Source organism: Anomalospiza imberbis, chromosome 1 (genome assembly GCF_031753505.1).
Source record: "Anomalospiza imberbis isolate Cuckoo-Finch-1a 21T00152 chromosome 1, ASM3175350v1, whole genome shotgun sequence".
NCBI lineage: Eukaryota > Metazoa > Chordata > Aves > Passeriformes > Viduidae > Anomalospiza > Anomalospiza imberbis.
In genome coordinates this window covers 141,730,102-141,751,366 of record NC_089681.1, presented here as the reverse complement: position 1 = coordinate 141,751,366, position 21,265 = coordinate 141,730,102, and the positions used below count along the sequence as shown (strand labels likewise).

The 21,265-nt window shown below is 39.3% G+C and overlaps 1 protein-coding gene across 2 annotated transcripts in view; it reads left to right on the top strand.

Annotated features, from left to right (window-relative positions):
* The first annotated feature begins 1,115 nt into the window (after positions 1-1,115).
* Positions 1,116-21,265, top strand: part of WDR37 (WD repeat domain 37) — a 42,607-nt gene continuing 22,457 nt past the window's right edge. Inside the window, exons 1-7 of one of the 2 annotated variants that reach the window (XM_068173902.1) lie at positions 1,116-1,412; positions 6,547-6,578; positions 10,421-10,598; positions 13,241-13,337; positions 15,020-15,115; positions 15,281-15,345; positions 20,428-20,563. In XM_068173902.1, the coding sequence (XP_068030003.1) occupies positions 10,461-10,598; positions 13,241-13,337; positions 15,020-15,115; positions 15,281-15,345; positions 20,428-20,563 (532 nt within the window). In that variant the 5' untranslated portion in view covers positions 1,116-1,412; positions 6,547-6,578; positions 10,421-10,460. The remainder of the gene's footprint in view (positions 1,413-6,546; positions 6,579-10,420; positions 10,599-13,240; positions 13,338-15,019; positions 15,116-15,280; positions 15,346-20,427; positions 20,564-21,265) is intronic. The other variant, XM_068173909.1, reaches the window with a different exon arrangement.

The window sequence follows — 21,265 nt, the reverse complement described above, 5'->3', positions numbered from 1 at the left end:
CCTGTGCAGTCTCCCCTCTTTTCCACTCCTTGAAGCTATTTAGCTATTTAGTTTGCTCCCTTTTAGTGGCTTTGAATAAGGGAATAGGCTAAAATTACAGGATGTTCTCGACCAGTTAGGCTGGTGATTTTGGAGAATGACCTCCAGTAATGAGAAATATGCTAGTAAATAGGTAAACCACTATTTTTGTTGCTGTTTAATATAGCTTTAAGACATGACTGCACAGAAGTGAGTAGAAAGAAAAAAAGACAAATGAGAACTGCAGGCAGATTTGCAGTTGGGAAGCACATTAAAAGAAAATGTAATATTTCCAGCTCTCACTGGCACATGTTCTTCTGGCCTTTTTACAGACCTCTTCTAAGGCAGTTAAAATAATCTGCTGGAAGAGAGAAAATAATTAGGCGAAGGCTTCTTTTGACTTTCACTATCTGCTACAACGAATAAGAATTTTAGGTGGAGGTTTGTTCCAAGTGCTAATCAGCAGAGGAATTAATCACATTTCAATTACGCGTTGTAGGCTTCAGAGTGAACAGCCTACTTGCAGAACGTCGTGGTTAGCTTTGATGCGCTGCCTCTGTCACTCCGTCTGCAGACACAGTAGAAAAACTCCACATTCGGCATCTCCCAGCCCTACTACATTAAAAAAATATGGAACTCCAGTGGTGTTTCCGCAAAGTTTCACCTCCCTTGTCAGTCCAGCTGATCCAGTGTTACCGGAGGTAAGAGGCTAACTAAAGCAGCAGCAGTTTTAATTCGGTAACAGTAACGGTAAACTAACCCAGCGTTACCCCGAGGGGCCACGCTCGGGACGGAGCACACCCCGCTGTTTAACCTCCAGCACTGCGGTGACCCGGGGCGGGTGGTGGCGGGGCAGCTCCTGCCCGGCCCCGGCGGCATTCCCGAGCCCGCGGGCTGTGCCGGGCGGGAGGCTGTCCCTGTGGCCGGGGCGCTCCCGAGCCCGCGGGCTGTGCCGGGCGGGAGGCTGTCCCTGTGGCCGGGGCGCTCCCGAGCCCGCGGGCTGTGCCGGGCGGGAGGCTGTCCCTGTGGCCGGGGCGCTCCCGAGCCCGCGGGCTGTGCCGGGCGGGAGGCTGTCCCTGTGGCCGGGGCGCTCCCGAGCCCGCGGGCTGTGCCGGGCGGGAGGCTGTCCCGGTGCCAGCCCGTCGCCATCGCGGCTCGGAGCGGGGGCCGCGCCGCTTCCGCCGGATGTCGCCGCGAGGGCTCGGCACCGGGGAGGCGCGTCCTGCCCGAGCGGCGCCGCGATCATCGCTGCTGCTGCTGCCGCTGCTGCTGCTGCGGCCGCTGCTGCCCCTCCCGCCTTCTCGTCCTCGTTGTCCTCATCCTTCTCCTCCTCTTTCTCCGCGCCGCCTGCGGCCCGGCCCCTCCCCGCCCGTCGCCGCGGCTGTGGCTGACAGGTGAGTGCGGGGGCAGCGGGGCGCGGACCCTCCGCCATCTTCGCGGCCGCCCGAGGGGCTGAGGGTGCGGGGGTCCGGGCGGAGTCCGGGGCGGCGCCGGTGGCACCATCGCGGTGGTACCTGCGCGATGCCGCCGCCCAGGCCCGCGGCGCAAACCGGGGCTCCTGCCTGGGCACCCCCTCCTTGCCCGTCCTATTCAGCTTTATATCCGCGTGAAATGACTTGCACGTTCTCCTATAAAAACCCGAAATAACCGAGAATAAGCTCTCCTTCCTCTTCTGCGTGTCGCGGTTTTTGAGCCCTTCCAGCCCGAGGCTGTAGGGATGGTCCAGCTCGGTAGGGAAGCCGAGGGTGCTGCTGAGGAGACTCCTGTCGCTAACTTTGTTCGTGTGCTGCTGCCTATCCTAAGGACAGGCCAAGTGGAGAGCCCCAGTAGTTTACGGGTGGAGTTCAGATCCTCTGACACCTGCACAAATGGAGTAAGCGTGAAACGCCCAAATTTCTGAAGTGAGGCACAGCTAAATGATGAGGGAGCATCGTTTGTGGTGGCATGGGGTGAATCTGGCCTTCAGCAGTGGGAGGATGACATGGAAGTGTCCACGATGGATAAAAGTTGTCTGTAAAGAGCCATCTTCAGTAGCTCTCTCTGTTTCTGAGCTAAAACCTTGTGAAAATAAGTTTGAGGGAAGAATAGATAGGCTTAATGTATTCAGAGGTTGAGTGGATGTTAGGTTCCGTTACTTATGCAAAGACGAGGAAAACTCCTTTCAAGTTATGTTGATCTGTGGCTCAAGGACATCATGGTGTTTGTGAGAAAAGAGAAACTTCTACGTGTGTTTTTATCTCTCTTGTCCAGCTTGTCAAATTAATTTTGTTACTGCGGTTAAAGTGGGCTTTCTATAACAGTAATGTCATGGGAGGTTTACGGAAGGAACTGGTGGAACAGCTTCTTTGAAGTGATTCAGTGTCATTGAGTACACCTTGACACGATACAAATGTCTGTTGTTCAGGCACCCATTTTACATTACAACTGCATCATTTTCCTTGAGCAAATTTCTGAAACTGCTTTCCAAGCAAGCCTGCTGTTGGCGTTTCTTGATGTTTTTGAAAGAGAGCTGGTAACCCCAAGAACCCACAAGTATGTTTTCTAATGAGTAATTTAGATTAGATAATCTTTGTGTGTGGTATCAGCTCTAACCTGTCTTGTAATAACTTTAGATGTCGCTTTGTGTGTTGTGGACTTGGGCAATTATTTTAAGAAAAGGTGGCACCAAACATTAGAATTTAAGGCAGATGCCAACTGTGATGTTGATTGTCTTTTTAATGCCAGTTGTTTATGTGTATGTTTGTCCCTGAACTAGATTTAGCATGTTAAATCTAAAGATTTTAAGGTGAGACTGCCTCTTTAATATAGACAGGCCCTTCCACCATCTATTTCTTTAATTCAGGACTTGTTTGAAGCATGCAGTTTTTAGTATGGACTGAAGTGCTTAAGTTTGTTGGTACAGTCAGAAGATAAATATTGTGAGCTTGGTGATAATGTCTTACAAGAAGACCTTACTTCTGTGAAATTGCAAGCCAGAGCTAGTACATGCCAAGTAAGGAGGAATTAAGTGGTATTGCATTCTATAAATTTGAGATGAGATTAGGATCATTTTATGTCATGGAATTTTAAGTCTTGGAGCTAAGACTAGTAGGTTGTTTTATGAGGTGAAAGCCAGGGTGAGGGACTTTTTCTGGAGGCCAACCCTTCAAAGCCCTGTGGGGAGAGTTGGTTACTGCTCTGTGAATGACATCTGAGGAATGGACAGGAATCAGAATGGTCTTCTTGCAAGCCAGAATGACTTGTATTTTCTCATCTGCAAGCCATATGTACTGCCTATTTTTAGGCCTGGTGTTCAAGATGGTAGGCTGGGTGCTCACAGTGCTCTTACATGGACTGTTCTCTGTAGTCCTCTGTAGTTCTCTGTGCTAGACCACATGAGGTAATGCTTCAGGAATGTGCTATACAGAGATTATTTATTGGTGCTTCTGAAGAGCTTGCTAGATATATTACAGCTAGAGTCAAAATTACTTGCTTTTGTTCAAGTCTTAAGAATAAAAAATTCTAGTTTACTGGCAAGTAATATATTCCCAGATGAAGAGCAGTGATACTAGAGGCCACTGTGCTTGAATACAACCATAATAGCAATTAATTTAATACATCCATAACAATTACACAAATATTATTTATTTAGAGACTAGCAGAATAAGAGTCTGGCTTCTGAGTGTGGTGTAGTACTTCTGTGAACAAACACCTGGTTAAATCTCCTCTTCTCTTGAACTTCCTTAGGATTCCTCAGCCTCAGGTCTTGTATTTACATCCCTGTGCCTGCATGGAGGCTACTTCTAGGCTGTTAGGGATTTGCTAATACAGAAATGGGAGCTGCAGTGTCTGTGAAACAGCTGAGGAAATAAAGTACCCATCAAACATATTTTAAGAGTTAACCAGCTGTAAGTAATTTAGCAGGACCTGATGCTGTCTGTTGAACTCTTCAATAAAGTTAGTTCATCAATACCTATAAATAAAAGAAGGTACAATATATACTGATCGGTTACTAACTAGTGTTGAACATAAGATTATAGTGTACCTTGCCCCATTTAAACTAGTTGAAACAATGAGCACCTCAGTGAGCACAGGTGGCAAGGGTCTCAAAGGGAAGCTTTCAGGATACCAGCAATTTCACTAAATAGGTCTTAGTCTGATGATTATTAGTGGACTCAGGAAGGTTTCTACTATATTTAAAAAATAAATCCAAGTCTGCTAATTATTTTTTAGTGTTAGATAATATAAGCTTGTATGGTGAGAGTAACATTTTTTGCTTTAGTAGACTGTAGGCAGGCTAGGTCAGCCCTGCATTTTGGTGTGACTGCAGCATTTGCTGACATAGTTGAATTAGCAAGATCAAAGCTTGCTAGCTGCAAAACTGGGCTGGCTTACATTTGAATGTTGCCGTTAGAAGCTTGCTTAGGGTAGGTACTAATATGTTAAAGTTTTTATCCTTGATTTCAGCTGTATACCATACTTCAAGTGTGTTGATGCAGCTTCCTTACTCTGCTTTCTATAGAAAGGAGGTTGTCACCTTCAGTGGTGGATGCCTTTTACATTTTGAGGAACATCCAGTTTAATTTGAAAGAAAGCTGCACTAAATTTAGAAAAAGAAAAATCAGTGTTGTAATGCTTGAGTGGATTTCACAAGGTTTGAGCACACTCATTAGTGTTTCTAGCATCATCTGTGATGATCTGGAATGGTTTTGTTTCCTAAATATTTACCTTTAGCAAAACAGCTAGTCTTACAAAGCAGTCTGTTTAGCCTGATCTTTCTCAGGTGCGCTGTAGTCTTGCAGCTTGCATTGAATTAATGGCATTTGAATGTACAGCATCACTGAAGCAAATTGTTCACTGAAGACCTCAAAATGGAAGTTATACTCCTTTAAATTTGATTTCTTTGCATATTAATAAAAGAGTGTAGTGGCACATGTTGATACTTAAATTCCCTTAACTCATGAATAATGCTGTCAAACTGAGTTCCATGTAATTAAGAACCTAATAACTGTAATCATTCTCCTCTCTTTCTGTTTTCCCTCCCTGCTTTGTGGAAAAAAAGAACCCAAACCCACACACTCCCCTACATTAATGGGCATTTTGGTATTGTAAGGTTTTAATGCTGCGCTAGTCAGTAATTACTATTGTAAAATACCTTTGTGTTTTATATAGTATACACAGAAATTTTCTTCTAAGCCATGTTTGAAAATGGAAGACATGAGACGAAGACATTTAAGCACACACAAATACACTAAAATTGTATGGGTATTTTTTTTTTTTTTTCATTTGACACAATAATTTAAATAGTAACTATTGCTATTTCTAAACTTTAAAGAAAATGGAGCAGGGAGATGTTGGGGAAGATGTTGCTGAATCTTCCTGATGCTTTCCCTTCAGACTTGTGTGTTGTCTTAGATGAACAAAAAAGGAAATGCAATACTGTAGCTGTTCTGTCTGTGCTCTGACACATCTTAAAACAGCTTTTCTCCCTGACTTCAGCAACATGCATACCGCAGGAATTCTTTCCTTTCAGCAGCCTTCTTGTTCTGTGTTCAAGAGCAGAAGTAGGCAAGTACGATTAGTTACTGCTGCAGTGAATTTTTAAGTCGGGAAAGGCCAGTGTGTGCGCTCTCAGTTGGTGCTGTTTCTCTGTTGTAGCTGACTAAAACAGTAATTGGTTACACATCTGCTCTTTACTCTTACTCTGATGAAATATTTCCTGTGACTGAGTACATCTGTTACAGAAAGGTAGGTGGTGGAACTTGAATTTAACACACTGTAAAATATCCTGTGAGTTTAATTAAACAGCATATCTGAAATACTGGAGTATCTTTGCATTCTACAAGTGCTAACCACCTCTGGTCTACATGTCTTCTGGAACATCTTTTACTCCCCTACTTCTGCAGATTTATGTTGCTAGAAAGGTTCTCTCGAGGCTTTGACAGATCATTGTGTGAAGCCTATGCAAATGGAGTGTTTTCCAAAACGATTGAGCAGAATGGCTCAGTATGTCTCCTAATCTCACTTAGTAATACTTGTCAACTGCCACCCTTAGTGAAAATAGGTTAGTAATACAATATGCTTCCTCTTTCTCCCTCTCTCCCTTTTTTTCTGAGAAAGTACTTTTGTTCAGCCTTTTTTTTATGCTTCATTGTTAATTTTTAGCTTCTGTGAATTTAGCTTCATTTGATTCAGGAAGCAAGATTCCAATATTTCTTGGTTTTTCCATCCTACTTGGGGCATTACTGAGTAGAAGGAAAGTGACCTTAGTGAATTTTTCTTTTCAGAACCCATTTGGAACACTCGAAAGTTAAGATTAGCTATATCTGGCTAATAATATATAATGGATTGTTTTGAAGTACTTTTTTCTTACTCGGTTTCACTGGGATTTGGTGTCTAGCCTTGACTTGTGTGTATGTTTTCCCTCATCCCCCCTTTCCTGTTGTCTGCTGTGTTCTAACTACAAAAGTTTCAAAGAATTGAAAGACTTTGACTGGTTTGTGTACTACTGACTGTTTCACTAATCAATATTTAATATGGTTTTCATAGGATATGTAACATGACACTGATATTCTGGACAGGTAATTTTCATTGTTTGAAAACCTTACATAATAAGGGGAATCAGGTAACTGCTAGAAATGAGCACCTATTTTTTTTTAGCATCATATTGCCAAGGATCTGTTTTGTGAAATCTACTCTTGAAAAATCTATAGTTTCTTACTGCTGCAATTAGAATCAGAAGAGTTCTGAAATTGTCAAAGTGAAGTTAATATTTAAAGGGACACTGTCACTATTTTAAAACTGAATTTAAATCCTTGTTCTAAAAAAACTCGTTGATTATTGCTCCATTACTCAAAGTTTGTAAGGCTGTTTGGTGGGATTCGGAACAATACATTAAAGGCAGTGAAGCTATTCCCCTTAACTCCTCCTTCCCATCCTCTGTATGCACATGCCTGCTTGTGGCCTCTTTGGTTTCAGCTTTGCTGTGGCTGTGTGCACCCTCCTGCCGAGCCTGGGAACAGCTGCATGTTGGAACAGCTGCATGTTTGCCCTCTCCAGAACGTGCATGGGTGGTGTGTCATGCTGCTGCATGAGGAGAGGGCAGTCCCTGGCAGTGACACTGGCTGCAGGTGCAGTGCTGCTACCAAACAGAGACAGTGACGGCCGTGATTCCTACCCAGTCTGCTCCGTTTGCTCACGAGCTGCCAAAGTAGAAATTTCTATGTAGACAACGTGAGAATTTCACTCTGCAAAGAGGTAATCTCATGCATATGACTGTGTCCCTTTAAATTCTATGTGCTAGAGTGTATAGCTGCCAAATCTGTGTGTACTGATGCTGAGTGCTGCCGTTGAGTCACTGAGGGAAGGGATGGCACCCAGGGGGAACATGAAAAGCTTCAGGAGTGGGCCCACAAAGTTCAACAGGGCCAGCTGCAAGGTCCTGTACCTTGGGGTGGAGCAGTCCCCAGTGTCAGTGCAGGCTGGAGGGTGAATGGATTGAGAGCAGTCCAGCAGAGAGGGACCTGGGGGTACTGGGGCATGAAAAGCCAGACGTGAGGCAGAAATGTGTGCATGCAGGCAATGGCACAAGGAAGATGTGGACCTGTTAGAGATAGTCCAGAGAAGAGCCACAAAAGTTATCAGTGTGCTGCAAACCTCTTCTGTGGAAAAAAAAAAAAGCTGAGAGAGGTGGGGATGTTAGCCCAAGAGGATTCTCTGGGGACACCTTATCAGGGTTTTTCAGTACTTAAAGGGAGTTTTGGAGAAAGGGAGACTTATTACCAGGGACTATAGTGATATGACAAGGGGTAATGATTTTAACCTAAAAGAGGGTAGATTGAGATTAAATAGAAGGAAGAATTTTTTACAGTGAGGGTGGTGAAACATCAGCACAGGCTGGCAAGAGAGGTAGTGGATGCCCCACCCGTGGAAACATTCAAGGTCAGGTTGGACAGGGCTCTGAGCAACCTGATGCAGATAAAATGTCTCTGCCCATTGCAGAGGAATGTGACTAGATGACTTTTAAAGGTCCCTTCCAATGCAAATCATTCTACTCAAAAAAAGGATATTGCTTGGTAATGTCCTCCAAAATGTAGTAGCTTGGCACAAAGGGCAAGTGGAAACGAACATAGTTAAAACATTGGCTCCTAAGGCATAAGCCACATTAACATCTTTGTGTCTAATAGTTCAGGAGCCACATCTGGCAGGGATTAGAAATTGCCTTTTGGGTTTTTTTACCCCCCCTCCGCCCCCAGATCTTAAGTGAAATGGTCTTAATGGATTTATGGGATTATATGTAGCTATGTGTATGAATAAAATTGTCTTAACAAATCTGCCTGTGTGCACACTGATGCTTCTGGCCTTAAAATGTAATCCCAAACTGCAGAATATGGTAACTGAAAGCCATTGAAAGAGAGGTTCCCAAGGGAGCTAGGAAGCAGGATGGAAGAGGGGAGAATATATGTATATGTGTGCTTGGGATCTGATCCTCTTTTGAAAAGAGATAGAAATGTGATGAGCACGGAAAACCTGTTCCTCATTCTTGACCATATGTCCGTGAACAGGAAGATACTTAGTGAAGCCCAGAAAATTGGCAGTAACTGTTTATGGGATGGACTTTTTAAAAATTTTGTAGAGGAATCTAGTCACAGTGAATAGCAGAATTTAGGCAAATAAGGAAATACCCAATGGTAGTTTTTTCTAGTCTCTTCTTTAATTTGTGAATATAGCTATTTAGTTACTACTGATTAATCACACATAAAAAGCTCTGATGGGATTAGGTGCAGGGGAGGACTCTGTGGAATCCAGAGGATATGAAAAATAAAATTTAGTACAGTACAGGTCACTGGTGCAACCTAAATTTTATTTTAGATTCACTGTGGAATTGGTGTCAGGTTACTGGAATGCAGTTCCAAAAGCTAATTAAAATACTGAGTTCTTTAATAAGGATGGATGGGCATTAAAATCTTAACTAAATCTAGTCTCATTTTTGATACTAATATCTATATATTTACACATTTTCATTTTGTGATGCAAAACGCAAAGGAGATTTCAAGCTCTTGTTATTCTCTGTGCATACTGTGTTTTTGATAAGGTATGCTTTTCCTTGGCTTTATGATCTGTTGGAAAGCTGAAAACACCATGTCAAAGCCCTGAACTGGTTAATGCCTGGCCTTGTTAATAGCAGTGGTGCTCATTCCTAGCGTGAGATCCAGCGTGTTGGCGGATCTTAAATTGGAAGTGGCCCTGGGTTTGGTTTACATTTTCTCTGATCAACTTGTGTAAAAGGAAGCTCAGTTGCCTGGTTAGCTTTGCCAACTCTGCTCTCCTATTTCTCTGCAGACTATTGCACCTATTTTAATTGTTGTTTCAGAAATGATTTATGCTGGAGAATGAATTTTTATTTTGTTCTCATTGTGCATGATTGAAAAATTTTGAGTAATCAATCCTGAAACATTTGAAACGTTTAACAACTGGTACCTCACGAAACAAAAAATAATTTTTGTTGAATGTCAGGTTTAAATTTAAAAAAATCCTGTAATTAAATGCTTGTAAAAATAAGATTTTGACAGTAAAGAACATATTATCTACATTTATGCAATCAAACATAATTTGATTTTTCTTGTATATTCTCCACATTTATGCATTAAATCAGAAATAATTTGATCTTTCTTAAACAGGGAAGCAGTAGCTCATACATGGTAATATTGTTTGGTGATACTGTCAGGTGTTTTTAGGCATATTGAAATGCATGTATTTGGCTTTATCATGGCAGCAGAAATGAACCATATCACCAGCAGCCTGTTAAGTCAGGTGCACTTTCACTACTCTCATAAGTTCATGGGCACTTCAGTATTAAGTGAAGTGAAACCATGAGTTGCCAAAAATGGTAGAAGGTAGTTTACAGAACTTCTGTCATGAAAATTAATTTCTGCCCAAGCCTGAGCAAGGACATCTGTTAAATTTTGTATAGCAATGTTTCAAGTTGAATAATACATTTTTAACCTGACAGTGTCCCTAAATTACCATGTTTGCTTTCATTTTCCAGCTGGGTTTTAATTTTGCATGCATTTCAGTGAACTATAGTATGCATAATAGTTGTTTCCTGGAAGCATTTTGGGGCTGTCTTTGCTGGTGTTCTCCAAAATGAGCAAGGAAGTGGAATTTATTTTCCTTTTGTGAAGGTTTGTTAGCTAATGAATAAATAATGCAGAAGCAATCCCCTTCTATTTACATATATGCATATAGTTTTGAATTTAATGTTGTTTGAAGAACAGCTGTAAGTGAGAGGCATCTCTTCTTTTTAATGACAACCCAAACAATTCCAAAGTTTAGTAGAACTAAATACTTCAATTTTGAGAAAAAAATTTAAATAGTGGTGTGTTTGGCAAAGCAATTTGTAATGTATAATGCTTGTCCTTAGTTTATCATAGGAGCCTCTGTGAAGCTGTTTTTTTGAAGTAATGCCAATAGAAAGTGGAAGCTGTGCATCTGCTCGCCAGGCAAAGCAGAAACGTAAATCACACAGCCTTTCCATCCGGAGAACCAACAGTTCCGAGCAGGAACGGGCAGGACTGCAGAGAGACATGTTGGAAGGGCAGGTAAGGTGATACTTGGGAGAGCTTGCATCACTTTTTTCTGTGTTTCCTATGGGGAGAAGCTAAACAAACTTAAATATTGAAATACATCCAGTAAAGCTGCAGGAGCAGCAGATTTTGTTGCTTGTAAGTGCTCACTGCCTTTGGAGATCATTGATGTGAATGTTGACAGCGCTTCAGGTTGTGTTGAGACCTGTGGAGTTTATCAGCTTCTGTGTATTCTTAGATGAATGATAAAGCCATAAAACAGTGTAGACCCCAGCCTGTTTATTCACTGCAACCTCTCCCCACTGCCTGCAAAAGAAAAAGTTCAGGATTGATTCTTGCTTTCATAAGTTTGCATTTGGAATAATAGCAAGCCAGAAATATGAATAAACCAAATATTTCTTATGATGACTCTGATAGGGAAAATATTAGTTGGAACACTGTTCTGCATTCCTTTCCATAAAGTAAACAAATACTGCCTGTCTGACAGAAGTGTGAGCTAACTCAGATTTTTGTTTGTGTGGGTTTTTTCTTGTGTGGCTCAAATGAAGGTGTGCTATTCTGGGATTAAATTTAAGGGAAAAACCAGCAGCCACTGCTTCTGTAGCTTTCTTAGTCATGGCAGTGTAGTGGATGCAATCTGGACTTGGAGTGTTGCACCTAAAAATTCTGAGATTACCTGTAGGTAAGGTGTCTGTCAGAAGCAGTACTGGCAAATATAAGGAAATACCAGTTTAAAAAGTATTTATTGTCAAATTGACTACTCAGTGTTAGTGTGGGACTGGCAGAGATGATGCAAAGCTTGATTTTTATGAGACAGTTGGTTTGAAATACAAATGGAGTTTGGCTGTGAGAAACCACACACTGAAGTCTGCAGATAACGCTGAAGGGAAAACCTGGTGTTTTCTCAGTGTTGTGACTGTGTTTTTGTAATCGAATCTATGTTTTTCCATAAATCATAGCATTAGTTTTCTGGGAATTAACAGAGCCTAGGTTGTTGCTTCTAGTCATCTAGAAATTGGAGAATCAAGTATTTGGATAGAAAACTTGATGCATTTGGAGCTACTGCAGCCTTACTTGAGGAAAGGCATGAAGGGCAGCTGATTGGTCAAGACATGCTGTCACTCCTGCATAGTAAGCCAAAATGTTAAGCTGTTTCAAGTGTTTTAGGTTGTAATGCATAGCTGATTAAAATGTTTTATCTATCATCTTGTTGGATTTTGTTGACCTTGAGCAGCTAGGTGGCAGATTCTATCAAGTCGAGAGTATTAGTGCCTCTTCACAGTGGAGCTGTAAACTCATGAGATCTAGCTAAGGACTTCTGCAGATAAAGAGATAACATTATTTCATGCTGTTTTAATAAGCTATTTTAAACAATGCCAACTTTAAAGAGAGGAAAGGAAGTGAATGCATTTTACTCTGTTGGTTACTTCAATACAAGTTTAGATTTGTTTATACTTTCAGGCTTTGAGAAGTGGTTTGAAAAACTTTTCTACATCTCCTTTTTAGTTGCAAAAGTTGTTAGATAAGTTAGTTTCTTCCATAACCTTGCTGTATGAAATTTTTGGATAATTGAATTTGAAATAATTCTTCTAACTTCAGTGTTTCTCTTAAATAGTGTTTAATGTATTTAGTATTTTTGTTTAATCAGTTTTGTTTCAAGTTGTTTTTAATTAGGATCTGTTTTGCTTCCTTTTGTCTGTGAATGCCTGAACAAAAGAACCCTATCAAGGGAGAGGCAGATGAAGAAAGGAATGATGTAGAGGGGCTTAAGGAGCATGATCCCACTTCTTCCAGCACAGTGCCACAGCTTAAACCAGCTGTGAACCTGGGTTAAATTGTGCACAAAGCAGGTGTGCTCTGTATCATGGCTATGAGTGGTTTCTCTTGCTCTCTCTTTAAACTTGGGAAATAGCTTACACAGCCAGGGTCATGGCTGGCCTTTCCCGCTGTGCCTGCAGACAATTCCCGGGGCTGTGGCGGAAGGTGACTCAGTTAAGTGAAAACTTTTTTTACAAGAAGTTTATAGCTGGCTACCTTGGTAAATAGTAAGTGTAGTAAGCCAGTTTACATATTGTGGTCAACAAGCAACTGAAGAATAAAATGCTTGAATAATATCTGAGGAGGGAAGGATTAGAAATTGCAGCTTTCTTCACACTTAGTTATGGTTCGTGACAAAAGTAGGTAAATGTTAAAAATACATTTAAAATTTTAGTTTGTCCTAAGCTTTGGTAATAAGATGCATTGTGTTCACAACTTTCTAACCCATTGCATAGTCAACTTTTGAATTACTTTATCAAACAAAGGTTTTTTTTTTTTTGAACTGGAAACATACTGATATTAAATTTTTTTTTCTCACTTTCTACTTTTTAAAATGAATTGTAGATGCATCTTGATTTTATAATTTTTCTCTAGTAAAGAAAACCAAAACAAATACCAAAGGTGATTTGAATTCTATCCTTTGAAAGAGAAAGAATATATAAAATGAACAACTCTATGATGCACAGAGCTATTAGTTTTGTGTTCTACACTAGCAGTAGATTTAATTTGCCTCCTTGCTGGGACATTGAGATAACTCTTAAAATCACTTCAAGACTGAAGAGTAATTTTATCAAATATATGTCAAGAAAAATATAACCCCCCAATATTTTGCCTCCTAGGATTCTAAGTTACCATCTGCTGTCCGGAATACACTCCTTGAACTTTTTGGACAAATAGAGCGGGAATTTGAAAACCTGTATATTGAAAATTTGGAATGTGAGTATCTTATTTTTTTCTCCAACTTATGAATTGTTCGTATTTAGGTTATAGTAACACTAATTAAAACACTTACATTGGATATTGTAGTATAATTAGTGTAGCTTTTCTGTGAGCAGTTTAGTAGTTGTTCTGAACTTGTAACCAACGGTGGAGTTTGCACCTTTTCAGAAAAATCACTTGATGCAAGCAGTGAAAGCTGATGTCTGTCAAAGCCAGTAAAGGGTCTGTCTTCTTATCACTGTAGGCTCTTGTTATGTTAATCTTTAGAAACTCCATCCAGCCTTCGAAGTTTTTGGCTTTGTTTTATATTTACAGGCTTAATTTTAATGATGTAATATTAGTAAATAAAATTGGAAAAGCTACTTGCTTGAAAAAGTGTAAAATGGGGTGGTTTTGGATCAAATGACTCGCACATTGCATAACTAGCACCTGCAGCTCTTCAGGAGTTTTGAAGTCAAGCAGTCAGATAAAAATTCCAGATGTTATCTTAAAAAGATATTTGTTTGATGACAGTGCAGTTGTCTGATAATGTAAGTGATGCAAGGTGATGTAAGAGGATCCCAAGTTAAGTAACACGGGCCTGTACAGTAATACAGTAAAGCCTCCCTTGCTGGAATTTTAAGCTGTGTTACATTGGCTTGGATTCTGAATTGTGGAATCTGTCTGATTTGGGTCCAAGTCAATTTTTTTCCACACCTAATCAGTTCCCACAGTTAAACCAGACACTCACATTATGGGAAAAAAAAAATTTCTTGCCTGCTTTTTTTGACATGTTCTGGGTTTTTTTTCCTCTTAAAATCTGTGATTGTTTTTGTTAAAGGCTGTCATCAAAAATACACATTTTTTAGTGACAATTTGCACAACTGAATTCTCGGCCTCCTGCTGAGAAGTTGGCTGGTAGCAAGAAAAGTAGAATTTCCCTCCCCAGCCTTCAGAAGTGCTTGTCAGAAAACAAGTGGTGGATTTGTACCCTCCAGAGTATGATTATTTTCCTTCTTTTCCATTTCTTTATCTACTTTCTTCCCTCCACAGCTCTAGTTATGATTGTGATCTCTTTTCACCCCCCTGACAATTTCTAAATTTTTCTCTTCTCGTGCTCAGTCTAATATTTTTTGTTCTTGGTCTAATTCCTAGAGTAGTGGGAATTAATGCAGTAGTGCAGGAGTTATTGTACATAGAATTAAAAAAAAAAATCCAAAGTATAAAAAATAGTCATTTGCAGCACTACCTTTCCTCTGAGACTCTAGTACTAGACAAGTATTCAGAGTGAATGCTATTTTGTGGTTAATAAAACCTGTGTTAAGAAGGGATTCTGTGGCTCAAATATTTATGATGCCACAAGTTTTCTGTCTTCTGCTGGATTTAATTGAATACAGATGGGCCATGTATTTCACAGAAATGGTTCTGTTAAACCTTAGTCTCATTTATTAGTAGGAGTAATTAAAAGCCACCCATACTTTGTGTGGAATCTGGGTCAAGGTTGATGTCTGGAAAATTCAGCATGAGTCTTGCTTTATGTCTTGGTGAGACCTGCTTTTATAAAATCCCAGTTCATCTCCTTTCCTCTCCTTAACATAAAATAGCTTACTTACTAACCATAACAGTTCTTAAATAGTGTGTTAATGCTGGTATTAATGATAGTCACTTTTTGTAGTAATGTGAATTTCTGGATTTGTTAGTGCGTAGGGAGATTGATACACTGAATGAGCGCTTAGCGGGGGAAGGACAAACAATTGATGGTGCTGAACTGAGCAAAGGACAACTGAAAACAAAAGGTAAGAGCCACAGAGAATCCTAAACCAGTATTTTTGAATTCACTTTTTTGTACTTTGCTGACCAAAACTTAGAATGTTACTGAAGGGAATGAATACCAGTTGCTTATACAAACAAGCTAATGCTGTATTTGAAATATCTTCCTTTGAATTTATTTGTCTCAACAGCCAGCCATAGTACCAGTCAGCTTTCTCAGAAATTAAAGACAACTTACAAGGCATCTACTAGCAAGGTATGAGACAAATTAAATCTCTACTCATCCGTGGGAGACTAATGTGACTGTCTTTTAAGCTGTAAATTGTGGTTTCTTTAAGCTGGGTAGTAAGTAAATCTGCCTCCTAAGGAGCAGTATGTTTATCCTGGATTCATCAATGACCCATTACTTGAGCCAAACCATATGATGTTGTTAAAATAATTGCTCACCTTTTTTGAAGAAGAGATATTGGAGGGGAGAGTGTGCCCAAGTGTATGTGGGAAGTGATGTTTTGTAAATAGAACTAAAAAATAATTCTGTTTCTGAGGGAAATAGAGAACTTGCTAGTGGATTTCTGAATAAAGAGCTGGGTATTGCAGTTAAAATGGGGATTTAAGTTGGCGCCTCTATGTGTACTATTACATGGGTTTTTTTTAAACTAATTTTTATTTTTAGCTATGAGACTAGAACAATTTGTTTCCTTTATATTGCAAGCCTTGCTCATCAGTAGCTAGTGATGTTTTTTACTTGGTGTTCTGGCACAGTTAACCTTTCTGATGCTTTTCATTTTGTATATTTGCATCAGCCTGGTATTTTTGTTTTCCTCACTCTCTCTCCTTTTTCAATTTTTGCAGAGAGTTTACCTGCTGTTTTTTCTCTATATCAGAGTCTTTTAATGATACATTATTAAGGTTAAATAAAATGTGAGGAAACCTCAGTGGAATCTGGTATGTGAACCACCTGTATAGGCAGCTCTGTGTGACCTGTAATGCAGGCTGATATGTGGTGTAGGTGTCTTGGAAATGCCTTAAGTATGAAAGTTGGAGAGTAAGAATAGAGTAGTGAAAAAGACTCAAGCTACTGTGGTTTATTTGGTCTCCTTTTTATTTTATTGTTTTTCAAACTTTTATTCTTGCCAATTTGATGCATAAAGGTGCCTCTTTCAAGACTTAATGACTTGCAAATTCTTTAATGAGACCACTGAAATAGTGACAACATAATATTAATAGGGACTATATAGTTTTGGTACACTTACTATATAGTTATGAATTAGTACCCTCTAGTGTAGTGTTGTGTTTTTTGGGTTTTTTTTGTTTTTTTTTTTTTTCTTTGTTTGTTTTGTTTAGGTTTTTTTTGTTCGTGGGATTGTTTTGGTTTTGGTTTTTTTTTTTTTAATTTTTTCCTTGTCTTCTTTTACTTTTTTGCAAAAGGCAGACCTCACAGCTTCAGCATGGGAAGCTGGGAAGTAGGAGGAGGAGACTCCTGGGGAGCTGATATGCATGCACAGCAAAGCAGCCATGAGTAGTGGAGCGTGATGAATTTAATACCTGAGTGTTATGCACATCTCTTGTATCAATTGGTAGCCAACAGATGTCTGCATGTGCTAATGTATTTCTTTTCACAACTTTGAGTCAGAATGTAGTGGGGAGTAGACAGGAGCTGAAGAAAATTACAACACTGAGAGCATCTCTGTCCAGTGTGTTCTTTGAAACCTTAATGCACTTCACAGAAGTGCTTTATTTTGACCTCTCCTTCCTCCCCACACAGAAGAGTCAAAGCTGTAAATTTTTGCCTCTTGACCCACAGAGAGACTCTATCAACGAGTTAGGAAAGAACAAAACTTTCTAACAAACCATTATTTTTCCATCTGTACCTTGACTGGATGTAGTTCCCCAATAGCGTCTGAGGAAAAACACATTTAGAGTTTTAAGAGTTCAACAGCTTTGAAATTCTTATGGCTGTACTTTCTATGAGCATTGAATGAACAATGCTGTTTCCCAAAATGGTTGTGTTCCAAACTCCTTGGGGTAGTAGTTCACAAGTTTTCTCTTCAGCCCTACCTTATACTACTACCATAGAGGGGGTTTCTTGGGTGTGTGGCTTTTTGGATTGGTTGGTGGTTTTTTTTTGCCTGTGGAAGATTAGAAGAGGCTTAAGTTTTACAAACCAATTGTTTTGTGTAATTGCACACAACTACATTTTTCAGATTGGCAGTGCATATAGAATTAATTTTTTTCCTGAAAAAACCTTTCACTATTTGCTTAATCTAATGAGAAGGCTGATCCTTGACTGCTTTAATATTGGTAAAAAATACTAGGACATGGTAAGAAATACTAAAGCAATTTGTTAATTCTCTTGGGGAAAATGCTGAAGTGAACATTCTTAATTCAAGCCCTTCATATGAAATTTCCATACTGGAATATTTTTCATCACTTATATGGCAAGTTGGCAAAATTCATTTCAGAAAAGCATGGTTTTAGCAGCAAGGGTTATCCACCAGTGTCCAAATCATGAAGAGGTGGAGTAGATTTAACACTTGATACTCATAAAACTCATTTTTTGTTAATGGACAAGATTCTGTAATTTAACTACTGTTGGTTTTAGATGCAGGAATCACTATATGAAATCCATGTTTTGATCTTAACAAAATGTAATGGCTGCTGTTAATGATGCCTGGCTTATGAAAGTTGTTACAACATCAGGGAAGCATCAATTGTTTATGCAGAGTCCTAAAATAAACTGAAATGATGTAACTTGCTCCATCCAAACTGAATTCCAGGATCTCTAATTTGTCTAGATCAAGATAAAGACTCTTAAAAGAAAGTATTTATGCACCCCTTAGTTAAGAGGAATAAGACATTTTTGACTGTGTAGTTTTGCCCTCACTGCTTAAAGTGCTTCACAGAGCATTCTGTTCACCAGGCACGGTGTAATGCTGCTGGACTGGTCCTGGGTTAATCAAGTTTTCATTCTTATTTCTAATGTGCCCTGCCTCCTTGTTGCAGGGTGCCTCACTCTGCTTGCCATGCAGAGTTTCAGTTTGTATTCAATTTTCACTTGTTTACATAGTAAACAATTGTTTCCCTATTAACAAATCTTTTTGTAGAAGGAAGTGCATGAAACTGTATCAATTTAAGAAAGAGGACAGACAAAGGTGAAACACATTCAGGATGTGGTTGGTCATTTATTTGTATATGATGATCTACAGAAGTTACTTCAGAAATTTTGTGCTCTACGGAGACCTCTTTTTAACAACTTGCATGTTCTTTAAATATTTCCTTTCCTGTCTTGGGACATTGTTTATGTGTGTTTAGCAAAGCAGGGAATAGTCCAGGCCCTGTCTAATTTATCCAATTGCTGGTATGCGAGGTGAAGGGCAGCAAAAAATGAAAGGGTAAAAAAAGATTGGAAAAAGTATGTGTTGAGTAAATATCTGTATCAGGGTATTTACTGTCGGACGGTGTTCTTGAACTCTTTTCTTCTGTGTGTTAATTAAAGACTGCTAATACCTCAAAATGAGTTTTACATCCTTGCTGGTAAATGACTGGTGAAACCCCTGTCCAGCAGTTTTGGAAATTCTGGTTGTTGATGGGTAGGGGATAGTTTCTCCTAGAAGACTTTTGCATGGGGGTTTGACTCAACATTAGAAAGACAGAATAGAATGCAAGCACAGGCTGAGTTGGAAAATACCAAGTTTGGAGTTTGAACTGACTGCAGTATTAGTCCTTTTCTGTTAGTACTTAATTCAGCTGTTCCACTTCTGATACATGAGTCCATTTAATTTAAGGACTGTATTCAGTGTGAAAGTTGTATCTGTAGGATTGTGTTCAAAATTTAGGAAATTCTGCAGTATGGTTGAACTAGCAATCTTTACTATTAGCCCATTTTCTTTTCAGTGTGCCTGTAAAGCTGCTGTTCCTTCTGCTGCTGTGAAACCAAAATGCATATGAGCTGATAATTTGGAATTCAAATAGGGCATTATGATTTCATCATTGGAGAGTTGACATGCTCAGGATTTGGAATGCTCTTGCAGATTTTCTTTTAGCTTTAAAAATCTTTTTTGAAGTAATTTGCTTAAATGACATACTTAAGCCCTTCTATTTTAATACCAGAAACTAATGGGATTTTAACCTTAGTTTATTGTGTCTGAAATGTAGACTTAATTAACTTTCTGACTTTTACTAAGCTGTAGATAAGTCTTAATGTGATTTGTGTTGATGTATTTAAAGGTTTTGATTTAACTGGTCAAATACCTGCTGTAATTCCATGCTGAGGAAAACACTGATAAATTGAAGTTGTCTTTTTGTTAAAGTTTAACAAAGCTTTTGAGGTAGTCTTTCTCAAAGAAGAGTCATGAGCTTCAAGACTTGTGGGGTAAAATAGGGTATTTGTAATGGTGGTCTTAACTTTTTTAAGCCATCTTTCATAACTCTTGGTTTCAGTTGTCACTGGAAGTGTCCAGCAAGAGAAACTTTTTTTCTTTTTTTGAATATTGCAATTCCCTTTATCATAAAATGTGGAATTTCTGCAATTTGCATCCTTTCTGTAGATGCTGAGTGTTTTGAGCATTCCTGCACTGTAGTGACTTTTAGTTTTACTGTTTTACTAGACTTTTCTTCCTTTTGTTTGATATTACTTATGCACATAGTAATTTGGATTTAATGAGCCTTCTCTGTTTTTCCCCTAATAGCTTCACTTTGAGGGAGCATGCTTATCAAATGTTTAGATGAGTTTGACATATTTTTTTAAAAGCTTCATTACACAAATAAACAGGCATAAGCTCTCAGGTTGATGTTTGATTTGATTAGCTTTGTGCAGTTTTAAAGGAAAGCAGCAGTGAGTGTTTTAAATTGGAATGTTTCTGGGTTTTACTAGAATTATATAATAAGTACATTTTTTGCAAAGACATTACACTGGCTAGCAGGGACTGTCTGAGTTACCAGATGTACTTGTTTGGGAATAGGCAAGGAAAGTTGCAAGATCTTTTGCTGGGTTTGGTCTTTTTTTTTTTTTTCCCTCATTAAAATCCTTACCTAGGCTGAATGAGAAATGCCCTCTGCACTTGTACAACTCATTATTCCAATAAGATTGTGTTATTGTAGTACAGAATAGTTTGTCTTGCATTCTGTAAAACGGCTGCTATTAAAAAAGGAAAAAAAAAGGAGAGGTATGTTTGCATCCAAACTCGCTTTCCTACCACCAAAGATCAAATTTTTGACAGTAGTGATTTGTCAGAATATTAAAGAATCATTGAAAAGTTAATATCTATTTTTATTTGTGAGATAATAACCTAATCTTGGATCGATGTGGAAAAAAATCTTGGTGTCTCTGCTATTTCAGATTGTATCCAGTTTTAAAACTACAACATCAAGGGCAATCTGTCAACTGGTAAAGGAATATGTTGGCCACAGGGATGGTATTTGGGATGTCAGTGTCGCGAAAACTCAGCCAGTGGTGTTGGGAACTGCCTCTGCTGGTAAAGTTTTGTGTTGCTTGAATTTTTAGAAAATTCTGATGAAGTCCCTAAGCTATAGCAAATACAGATCCAAAGCATACTCAAAAACTAAACTTCACACTGAAAGAGTCCTTTTAAAGGAGTTCTGTAGCTGAAAAATTCTTAAAATTGGAATTTCCTTTCCCTTAGAAGGTTCAAGCATGCTTGTTGGTCTTTCTAAAGTGTGTGCCAGTTCACTTCCATGCAGGTCACACTCTCCTTAGCTCTGGCGTGTTGGGTAGGGTGGGTGGGTGGGATGGGGAGCTGCTTGCTCGGGGAGGCCTCTGGCACAGAATTCCATACGGCTGGATACAGAAATCCCTGCAGGCTTTCTGTCCCAGCATTGTTTAGTCTTCGTTTTATAGAAGCTGTACATGTGGTCATAGTTTGCATATTCTTGTATTCTTGCATTGTCTTTTGCCTCAGAACACAGGGGTAGCTAAAAATCTTCATTTTCAGTCCTTTTTACTTTATTAGATTTATTCCTTCCACTTGAGGGAGTACAAGTACTAATGAGCAAGTCACTAAATCTATTATAGTCCAAAAAATCAATGTAAAGACTTGTGTAGTTTTGGAAAATTATTAGGAAAATAAATCATAACCAGATAGAATCAGTCAATTTGAAGTGACATTCTTTTGAAGCTGGAACAGAATCTGAAGGTATTGACTAGACTTTAATACTTA